The 12,178-nt window shown below is 38.3% G+C and overlaps 1 protein-coding gene across 3 annotated transcripts in view; it reads left to right on the forward strand.

Moving 5' to 3' along the window:
- gig (tuberin) overlaps positions 1-12,178 on the forward strand; it is a 619,250-nt gene that overhangs the window by 68,934 nt on the left and 538,138 nt on the right. For 2 of the 3 annotated variants that reach the window (XM_067150053.2, XM_067150054.2), the window contains exon 6: positions 8,397-8,571. In XM_067150053.2, coding sequence (XP_067006154.2) covers positions 8,397-8,571 — 175 coding nt within the window. Of the gene's footprint in view, positions 1-8,396; positions 8,572-8,939; positions 9,044-12,178 lie in introns of those variants that run through there. The other variant, XM_067150056.2, reaches the window with a different exon arrangement.

Raw genomic sequence — 12,178 nt, forward strand, 5'->3', positions numbered from 1 at the left:
TGTTGTAACCTTAAAAAAGTTACATATATTTGTTGAAACTAGTTTCAGTCTTACCAGAGACCATCATCAGTCAAAATCAAAGTAAAGGCACGATATACATAAAATACCCATATATATGATGCAAGCAAGAAATTCAAGACGAGTAAAGTTTTTAAAAACACTCATCACAATCACATGTCATGTACAAGCTCTCAGCTTTCCTCCAGTTGGAAGACTGCACCTCACAGAAGACCAGGTGAAACACTAAAATAACAGCACTAGAGGAATCTTCTAGAACTCGGTTCATCTGAAACTGATGCAAGTGTGTTAAACTGATATAATTTGAAAACAATATTCTTTTACCCATGAGTAAATAATGGCAATATCAAGCTTGAATTATTATTATTATTATTATTATTACTTGTGATGTATGACTATGAAGTATTTGCATTCATTTATTAGTATTAGTATCATTATTATTTACGATTGCATTGTTTGTGAGGTTATGTCATGAAACTTGTGCTGTATATGCATATTTATATGAGTTTAGTTAATGTAAGAACCTGTAATTGATAGTATATAATATTATTACCTGTATATATGATGTGTAATCCACTACAGTATTATGCAACACATTGTAATATCCAGAATAACAATAGGTATGACGAGGACTATATAGAACCTTCCTTCCAATTGTAACTATGTATTAAGCACTCTAGAATTTACTAGAAGATATGTTGCGACATATCCTTCTAGAAGTCTGGCCAAGCAACATATATAAGGAAGCGGTTTTGGTGGTGGAGTTGAGTTATTGGTTAGCTGAAGTTATTTTTGTGAACACGTGTTTAGGCCGACATGCTAATGTAAGCATTCAGCACTCAACTGTTTCAAGGTTGCATTCTCCATGTGCTTCGTGTTAGGTAATTGTTTAAAATGGTAGTTGGGTGATTTGTGTGGTTAATGTATAACCTGTAAATAATTGAAAATAAAATCCGTGTACGCGTGTGACACCGTTTTGTGTGCATCTTTGTGGCCACATCAAAACAAGTGTGAACACAATGATGTTGATGGGAAAGTGTTGAGATGTTCATTTGTTTCCAATATGGATCATTGAAGAAGCACTTAAAATACCTGAACTTGGAGAATCTTCTACAACTCAGCTCAGCTGAAACAAGTATGGACAGAATGATGTTGATGGCAAAGAGTTCAGATATTCATTTGTTTCCAACATGGCAGAAATAAACATTGAGGATAAAGATAATTCAAAAAACATAAAAATTATATATATAAAATAAAAAAATAAAAAAATTGCTTAAGGTGGGGCTGAGGGACATGGAATGGTGGGTGATTGCTGGAGGGAAAGAAGGGGTTTAGAGTACTTAATTTATTTTTATTGAAAATAGGAACTGTTGTTGTTTGAGTCATGAGTCCATAGACTGGTTTGATGCAGCTCTCCGTGCCACCCTATCCTGTGCTAACATTTTCATTTCTACATAACTATTGCATCCTGCATCTGCTCTAATCTGCTTGTCATACCCATACCTTGGTCTACCCCTACTGTTCTTACCACCTGCACTTTCTTCAAAAACCAACTGAACAAGTCCTGGGTGTCTTAAGATGTGTCCTATCATTCTATCTCTTCTTCTCGTCAAATTTAGCCAAATCGATCTCTCACCAATTCGATTCAGTATCTCTTCACTCGTGATTTGATCTATCCATCTCACCTTCAGCATTCTTCTGTAAAACCACATTTCAAAAGCTTCTATTCTCTTTCTTTCTGAGCTAGTTATCGTCCATGTTTCACTTCCATACAATGCCACGCTCCGCACGAAAGTCTTCAAAAACATCTTTCTAATTCCTATATCAATGTTTGAAGTGAGCAAATTTCTTTTCTTAAGAAAGCTCTTCCTTGCTTGTGCTAGTCTGCATTTTATGTTCTCCTTACTTCTGCCATCGTTAGTTATTTTACTACCCAAGTAACAATATTCATCTACTTCCTTTAAGACTTCATTTCCTAATGTAATATTTCTTACATCACCTGCCTTCGTTCGACTGCACTCCATTACTTTTGTTTTGGACTTATTTATTTACATCTTGTACTCCTTTCCCAAGACTTCATCCATACCATTCAGCAACTTCTCGAGATCTTCTGGAGTCTCAGATAAAATAACAATATCATCGGCAAATCTCAAGGTTTTGATTTCCTCTCCTTGGACTGTGATTCCCTTTCCAAATTTCTCTTTGATTTCCTTTACTGCCTGTTCTATGTAAACATTGAAAAGGAGAGGGGACAAACTGTAGTCTTGCCTCACTCCTTTCTGGATTGCTGCTTCTTTTTCAAAGCCCTCGATTCTTATCACTGCAGACTGATTTTTATACAGATTGTAGATAATTCTCCGTTCTCGGTATCTGATCCCTATCATCTTCAGAATCATAAATAGCTTGGTCCAATCAGCATTATCGAATGCCTTTTCTAGATCTACGAATGCCATGTACGTGGGCTTGTCCTTCTTGATTCAATCCTCTAAGATCAGACGTAAAGCCTGGATTGCTTCACGTGTTCCTACATTTCTTCTGAAGCCAAATTGATCTTCTCCCAACTCAGCTTCAACTTGTTTTTCCATTCTTCTGTAAATAATACGTGTTAAAATTTTGCAGGCATGAGATACTAAACTAAAGGTGCGGTAGTTTTCACACCTGTCAGCACCGGCTTTCTTGGGAATAGGTATAACAGCGTTCTTCCGAAAATCGGATGGGACTTCTCCTGTGTCATACATCTTACACACTAAATAGAATAATCTTGCCATGCTGGTTTCTCCTAAGGCAGTCAGTAATTCAGAGGGAATGTCATCAATTCCAGGTGTCTTGTTCCTATTGAGGTCACTCACAGCTCTGTCAAACTCTGACCTCAAAATTGGGTCTCCCATTTCATCAGCATCAACAGCCTCTAGAAGTGGCTTTCCATCTGAGCTCTTAATATTCATACACCTAGATTTCCTTTCTCCAAAGGTTTCCTTGATTTTCCTGTATGCAGCATCTACCTTTCCTACAACCATACAACCTTCGACATCCTTGCACTTCTCCTTCAGCCATTCTTCCTTAGCTACCTTGCACTTTCTATCCACTTGATTCTTTAATCGGCTGTATTCTTTTCTGCCCTCTTCATTTCTAGCATTCTTGTATTTTTGTCGTTCATCAATCAGGTGTAATATCTCCTGAGTTATCCACTGATTCTTAGTTGATCTTTTCTTCCTTCCTAACATTTCTTCAACAGCCGTACTGACTTCATTTTTCATGACTCTCCACTCTTCCTCTATAGTGTTTCCTTCAGCCTTTTCATTTAGTCCTTGTGCAACATGTTCCTTGAAACAATCCCTCACACTCTTTTCTTTCAACTTGTCTAGATCCCATCTTTTTGCATTCTTTCCTTTCTTCAATTTCTTCAACTTCAGATGGCATTTCATGACCAACAAGTTGTGGTCAGAGTCCACGTCTGCTCCTGGGAAAGTTTTGCAATCCAACACCTGGTTTCTGAATCTCTGCCTAATCATAATGGAGTCTATTTGATACTTCCCAGTGTCTCCAGGTCTCGTCCACGTATACAGCCGTCATTTGTGGTGTTTGAACAAAGTATTGGCAAGGACTAAATTATGATCAGTGCAGAATTCAACCAGCCAACTTCCTCTTTCGTTCCTGTGTCCCTATCCAAATTCTCCTACTGTACTACCTTCTCTTCCTTGGCCTACCATTGCATTCCAGTCTCCCATCACAATTAGATTCTTGTCACCTTTTACATATTGTATTAAATCTTCTATCTCCTCATATATTCTTTCGATTTCTTCATCATCCACTGAACTAGTAGGCATATAGACCTGCACTATTGTGGTGGGCATTGGTTTGGTGTCTATCTTGACGACAATAATTCTTTCACTATGCTGGTCATAGTAGCTTACCCGCTGCCCTATTTTCTTATTATTAAACCAACTCCTACATTTCCCCTGTTTGATTTTGTGTTGATAATTTGGTAGTCGCCTGACCAAAAATCTTGTTCTTCCTGCCAACGTACTTCACTTATACCAACTACATCTAACTTTACCCTATCCATCTCCCTTTTCAGATTCTCTAACCTACCACAACGATTCAAACTTCTAACATTCCATCTTCCTGATGATCGCCCCCTCTCGCGTAGTCCCCACCCGGAGATCCGAATGGGGGACTAGTTTACCTCCGGAATATTTTACCCGGGAGGAAGCCATCATCAGTACATCATTCATACAGAGAGAGCTGCATATCCTCGGGAGTTAGTTACGGCTGTAGTTTCCCGTTGCTTTCATCCGTGTAGCAGTATCAACACAGCTAAGCTATGTTGAGTATTATTACAAGGCCATATCAGTCACTCATCTAGACTGCCGCCCTTGCAACTACCGAAAGGCTGCTACCCCCCCTTTCGATGAACCATTCGTTAGTCTGGTCTCTCAACAGATACCCATCCGATATGGTTGCACCTGCGGCTCGGCTATCTGCATCATTGGGACATGCAAGCCTCCCCACCGCGGCAAGGTCACATGTTTCGCAGAGGAGGAATAGGAACTAATAGATCAAATAAAGTTTTTTTTTTTTTTTTTCTTCAGATATTTCATTAAGGTTGAAATTGGGACTAAAGAATTGATCCAGGTGGATGCAACAATTCTCAAAGATATCGAGCAGAGAGCTCGTATTAACCATTTATTTTTTTTAGATTGTGATCAGTATTTGTGAAATTATGGCTTGAAGATAAAAATTTTGTGATACTCCGTATTGAACTGTATATACACACATATTCGCAACCGAAACAATTATGGACTGGATCATCAAGCTATTCACAGAGTTCCGTCAGCATTTGAAAGCACAGTGCTGGACATTGAGTGTGTTGCGTTGATCTTCAGGAGCTAGCAATTCGCTTCAATCAAGCAACTCGTCTTCAGTTTCTACACAATTTTGGACTTCATATTCATTAAATTATGTTGTGACTTTGCGCCTGATAATATCTGCATGCTGGCTCACTTAACTGTTCACCTCTTTTCATAAACATTTGGAGACAGTGCTGAATTTTGCATATGTTGTGCTACTTTTCAGAAGATAGCACCTTACTTCACATAAGTGACTGACCTTCTACTTCTTCTAGATTTTATGATTTAAAATCACACAGTGCCAATCAATATCATCTTATTTTGCCTCTTCAACTGTTTTTGTGGAAGACTCATTCTTTAATTTCTTACTTACCTATGCATTGTTTTTGCTTTTTATTCAGCTGATGATGACCCAGTTTGGGGTCGAAACCAGTACCGCTTCCACTTTTAATTAAATAGAAATAGAGGCCATCATCAGTCAAAATCAAAGTAAAGTAAAGGAAATAAATAAATAAATAAATGAATAAATAAATAAATAAATAAATAAATAAATAAATAAATGATGCAAGCAAGTTCAAGATAAGTAAAGATTTTAAAAACACTCATCCATCACAATAACATGTCCTGCGCAAGGTCTCAGCTTTCCTGCAATAGGAAGACTGCACCTCACAGAAGACCAGGTGAAACACTAAAATATCAACACTAGAGGAATCTTCTAGAACTCAGCTCAGCTCAGCTCTTGCTCCTTTTATGTCCACTAAATGGCCGTTGCTTTCAGCCATGTAGCAGTCAATTTGTTTTGATTTTTGGGCCAATCTTTATTTTTGGGGAAATTTTCCTAAACCATTACCTCATTACCATTTGTAGAGCACAGTTAAATAATAGTGGTGAGAGCTCATCTCCCTGCTGTAGTCAAGTTTTAATTTTAAAATACTGGTGTTTCACCCCTAAACTTAACTTTTGATTTGATATTAGGGAGAGTCAATTTTATCATGTTTATTAATTTGGGGTGTAGTCCAAAGTGTCTTAAAATTTTAAACAGAGATTCTCTATGGATGCAATCATAGGTTTTCTTGAAATCTACAAATGTTATCACCATATCTCTGTTTCTTTTCCTGTTATAGTCCATTATCAACTTAAGGCTCAAGATCGGATCAGGACAGCTCCTCCAGGGTCTGAAAGCTCCTTGTTATTCTCTTAGTTCTTTCTCAAGTTGTAAACTTATCCTATTAAGGATGATTATTGAAAGTATTTTGTATGTTATGTCTAGGAGTGAGATTTCCCTGTAGTTATTAGGGTCGGTTTTGTCTCCTTTTTTGTGCAGTGGATGAATGACGGCTGTTGTCCAGTGTTCTGGCAGTTCTTCTTTAATCCAGATAGAGACAAGTTGTTGATGGAGGGCAACATTTGCTGATCTTCCTGTATACATTTCCAGATTTCCGCAAAGGTCTGATCTTCTCCTGGCACTTTGTAGTTTTTTAAATTTATTCAGAGCTTGGTAGACTTCCTTTATTCTGGGCGAATTGATGTTTTCTGGTGGTATTTTTGTTGGGGTGTTGGTGTTCAAATGAAGGAGTTCTGTAGGTTCCTCACAGTTTAGAAGCTTGTTGAAATATTTAGCCAGAATTTCTGCATTGTCTTTATTGTTATGAGCCAGCTTACCATTTTCATCCTTCGTCAGTAGGGTAGGGGGTTCATATTTTTGGAGCAGTTTTCTGAAGGTTTTGTAGTAATCCCTTGAGTGAGTTTTATTGAATTCTTCTTCAGTTAATTGCAGTATGTCCTTATGATGCTGTCTTTTTATTTTCTTAAGACTTGGGTAGTTTCTTTTCTCCGTTTTACTAGATTTTGATAGGATATTTCTGATTTTTGGGTCTGATGTAATAGCCATGCCTGATGTCTTTTCTCCACTGTTTCATCACATTCACTGTTCCACCATTGGTGTTTTTTTACATGGTTTAATTGGAGCCATGTCTTCTGCAATTTGTTTAAGGTTGTGTACTAAGTCTTCAAGTTTATAGATGTTTTTTTTATTTTTTCAGTTGCTTTTTGGTTTTTTCATTGTTGATTAGCTGGGTAGAAGCTATTTTTCTTTTAGTTTTAGGAGCTTGCTTTCGTTGTCTCCTCTCGGGAGTGAGCTTAATTTTTATTTTAACTACGTCGTGATCTGAACCTGTGTCTATTCCTCGGAGGACTTTGACGTTATAGATCTCTTTGTGGTGGTATTTGTCTATGCAGATGTGATCCAGTTGCCATTCTCCTTTAGTAATTATGGTTTCTGTAGAGGTCTACTAGTCTCTCTCCATTTTTATTTGTTTTCTTGTGTGCTGGCCATTTTCTGATGATGTCACGGTATTTTCTTTCTCTGCCTAGTTGAGCGTTGAAATCACCTGTTAATAATTTTACATGGTGTTTGGGGATGTTATCTGTGGTCTGGTCCAATAGGTCCCAAACTTCTTCTGTTTCCTCATGGTCTTTTGAGGAGTTGTTTTTATCATTAGTGGGAGCATGGGCATTTATTATAGTATATATTTTATTAGATGCCTTTAAGGTGATCGTTGAGAGTCTGGGAGACAGTGATTTAAATTCTTGAACTGAGTTTATTATTTTAAGGCTGACCAAAAATCGTATTCCAAATTGTGGAACATTCTTCATCACTCTCTTCCCAGGTATACATTTATGAAGTCTGTACCCTTGAGATTCCAAGGCATCCTGGTCAGTGTTTCTAATTTCTTGTAATCCTATGAAAAGAATTTTGTGTTGGTCCATTATGTTGGTGATCACTTTTAGTTTATTGGTTTGCATGCGTGAGTTTATATTGTGCGTAGAGAAGTATGTTATCTGCTTTGGTTTGATTCTTGACTTTGTCTCATTCGTGTATGTGGTACTGGGGTATTTCCGTGCCTCCAACTTCACGGTATGTTTCAAGTAGCAGCCCACCGTATCCGAATGCTGCCTTCTCTGAACTCTTGGTTCAGCCGGTGGAATATTTCTTAAAAGACCTTCCATGGTTGACTGTCAAGGTGTCACCTGTGTGGGACTAGGTCCCGAATTACAACTCTGGATGTGATCCAGTGAGGTGATAATGAGGCTGCTCCTCTGAAGTACAGACGACGCCTTGTACAGCTGCCCCTAACATGGAGAACAGCCGCTGCATAATGGATTCCAGAGGCATTTCCTCCACTGTGGGGACCATCACCCCACCTAAAGGTCTCATTCGCCCGAAGCTATTATCCCCCATAGGGAGTCAGGTTATATCCCGCCGCCCAACACTCGGCATTGGCAGTTTTACAGATGGGTGCCAGCCCAGCAAACCCTCCTCCTTTCTCATTCTGACTTGGGACCAGGCAAAAAATGGAAATAATATATTTGTGTTGTACACAATGTTGGATTATTTATTGTGTTTCTTCATTTGTCTTTTCAGATATACTGCTGTAGCTTTGTGTAGTAATTATGAAAGGGATAAGGTATATTTTTGGTATACACAATGTTAAATTATTTATTGTGTTGCTTTATCTGCCTTTTCAGAAATACCTGTTACCTGTGCTGCTGTAGCAATTCTCAACAAGTTGTTCTTACCTGCCTGCAAGTGTTGGACACTGTGGTGTGCTACAGTAATTTACCTTCAGATTCACTACCTACATTTATCAGTGCTCTTTGCCGAACAGTTAATGTTGAAGCTTTCTGCCAGAGCAGCTGGAAGGTAGGCTCTTACACCTAAAAATATTTTTGTGTTGGACATATCTACAGTAGAAGGAAAAAAACATACTTGTCAATTGCAACTTCATGTGAGGCTTAAGGCCTGTACATGCGGCATTCATTAGCTAACACCCGATAATTAAATACCTGGAATTGCACTGACTCATACACATCCAAACGTGCAAATTCGTTTGGTGCCCATTGTAGCGTGACTCAAATTTCCTCCTATCACGTGATAGATAACCAGAATTGCATTGTCATGTTCCCTTGAACGCACACTTTGTCAGTGGGAAACAGCATGGTGACCAAGCACTTTGACATGAACCTGCTTGTTGATGAAATTCAGAAAAGGCCGGCCATTTCGAACATGGAATATCCGGAGTATAAGAACAGGGTGTTGAAGAAGTCATGTTAGGAAGATCTGGTGAAAAGTTTTGGAGGAGATGGATACAGTACAGAACAAAAGATCATCTTGGGTAAGTCATTTATTGACATTATTTACACTACTTCGGTAGGCACATTCATGCCATTTTATCTAGCCATGGTAATTTACCATCATTTACAAAGTAATCTGCAAATGTATCTTGCACATTTTTAGCAGACATACTTCCGTGTCGCACATTTCCTCTAGCAATGCTTGGCAGTTGTGTTTCATATAGTGTTTTTTTACACCTATATCCATCTGGAGGATTTCACATAATTATGTAGAATTCAACACCCCTGAATTATATCTTCATTCAAGTTTATATTAATATTTAGTGGTCTATGAAATATTTGTCACTTGTTTGCCATGCTCTGCTACCATGTTGTTACCTTTGTGTTCTGCTATCTTGTTGTTATAACTGTTACTAGGTTATTACAGTGCTCTGCCAGCATGTGGTGACAGTATGTTAGGCTGAGGTTAGTTCAGTGATTGAGTACTGGTGTAACTTCAATATTACTGATAATAATAATAATAATAATAATAATAATAATAATAATAATAATAATAATAATAATAATAATAATAATAATAATAATAATAATAACAACAACAAAACACTTTTGTGCACAGTGGAATATACCCCAGAGGGATCCGAGATGTAGAGGATGATAACAAGATGTACAGTGAAACGAAAAGATAATTTCGATAATGATAACTTTTTACTAGAATAAATACACGTACGTGTACACTACCGACGAATATAATTCGATAGATAACCGAGACAAATATTGAAAGTGATATCAAGTGTGTTTGGTATAAATACTTTATATAGTTAATCCAGATCCTTAGATGTGCAAACACTTATGCCAAATCATTAACCAATCTCATAAATTTAACTGAATAAGTAACCCAATTCAAAAGTGGCAACAGTGAGATTGATCAAAACGGTAGTTAAGTTCTTTAGAAATTAGTCGTAAATTTTAAATATCTAATATCTTACAATCGTACAAAATTCCAAACAAGATGACGGGTGGAGACAGGACGGGAATGAGGGAACCGAGAGACACGACTGACGCAAAAAGAGTTCTAATAGGAGTAACGGTAGGCACATGAAGGTTGAATTTGCTTGAAGAGTGAAGTAGTTCAAAATACGGTAAAGTGTATAAGTCCCAGGTTGCACCAAGAATCAGTAGCCAAAAACACAAATTAATTTTAGTGCCATGTAATTGCGTGACTACCACCCACAGACGGAGCAATCCAGCTCAACTCTGTGCCGGTCCCAAGCCTGGAACAATGGTGAGGGTGAATGGCTGGTTATTGAGTCCCGGTGGAGGTGCCTGTGCCATGCAAGTGCCTCTGGAAAATACTGGGAAATGCCCTAGTTGGCAGGATTACCTGCCTACGCAACCAGCAAATCCTACCCCGTAGGGGGATGGGTGAAGACAAATGCCTGGCGCCTTAAAACAGGGCCTTCTTGGCTAAGGTATGGTAATACTAACAGAAGGTTCCTGGTCCTCCAGGTTGGGGTGAGCGTGGGCTTAACAGCCCCACCCTGGAAAAGAAGAAATTGTTACAAATCCTCAACAAACAGAACCCGGACGGATTGAATATAGATGACCCTGCAAGGATAAATGGGTACGATTTGGAACATGGAATGTACGATCATTGTATAGAACTGGTGCCCTCCAAAATCTTGTGAGTAATATACAAGAATACAGTATAGATATACTAGCCCTACAAGAGATACGATGGCTTGGGAATGGCATTATGGAAAAGAAGGAATATAACATATATTATAGCTGTCATGATAAAACACACCACTTTGGTACTGGATTCATTGTGAACAAAAGTATTGCACCGAACGGGGGTACATCATTCGTATTGTGCCTTTTCCCTAACTGCCTCATATACTCCGGCTAATAATCTAATAGAATATGTTGGATGGACAAATAAATATAATCATCTCCTAAAAATTCAGGACGACACGCAGGTAAGAATGAAAATAATTACATCAACTTAGGTCTGTAATCAAATAATATTATAATTATCTATATTTGCAAAAAAAAAACGTTTGTATTGTAACAGGAACGCCCGTACTTCAGTTTATCGGAGAGCATGAGGAACGACAAGGCGTGTACGGCTCATGCTAAGAGAGTAAGAGAGAAGGGTAGTGAAAGAAAAATTCATGATTAAGTGGATCCTTTAGTTTATTCAATAAATAGGCAAATAATTATGTCACCTTTTATAGCTGAATTGTAGATTTGTCCCTGAGGGCGTAAAGAGGACGTTGTCCCGCGGCGGCTGCGTCGTCTTACGGTCGGCGTCGGCGTTGTCTTCCGTCGTTGGTGTTTGCATTAGTGTTGATGACTCGAACCAGAGGCAGGAATGGGGAAATGTGGAGCTTCCACATTTGACGTCATGGGGTACTGGTGTGACACTTCCCTATGGCGAAGCACGCCGAAATAGTTCCCACAGTAGCAAGGATAAAGTTAGAGTCACAGTTCGTATTGGGAATAATACGCAAATGAAACAATCTAGAACCTTCCGAGGTGCGATGATCAAGCACTTCATAAAGAAAATTAAATTTATCGAGTACAGTCTCTGCACTGTACTCCACCAGCATAATACATTTGTTGAAATAAATGACAGTCCAAATTCCCGTGCGTCGTGATTTTCAGATTAACACCGGCACTTAAGATCATAATGCAACACAGTTCAACGGATAGACATAGTCTTTAAATGAAATTGGGGCTGGCTAGAAATACTACCGCTGCTTTCACACAGTCTTTGAACGAAATTAATGCTGGCACAGTTAATGCAAGAACACAGTCTTTAAATGAAATAAAGCTGACACAATTAATGCGAGAACACAGTTTTTAAACGAATTCAAAGCTGGCACCGTTTATGGGAGAACACAGTCTTTAAATGAATTCAAGCTGGCGAGAACACAGTCTTTAAACGAATTCAAAGCTGACACAATTAATGCAAGAACACAGTCTTTAAACGAATTCAAAGCTGGCACAGTTTATGTGAGAACACAGTCTTTAAATGAATTCAAGCTGGCGAGAACACAGTCTTTAAACGAATTCAAAGCTGACACAATTAATGCAAGAACACAGTCTTTAAACGAATTCAAAGCTGGCACAATTAATGCAAGAACACAGTCTTTAAACGAATTCAAATATAC

This window comes from Anabrus simplex, chromosome 6 (assembly GCF_040414725.1).
Source record: "Anabrus simplex isolate iqAnaSimp1 chromosome 6, ASM4041472v1, whole genome shotgun sequence".
Lineage (NCBI taxonomy): Eukaryota > Metazoa > Arthropoda > Insecta > Orthoptera > Tettigoniidae > Anabrus > Anabrus simplex.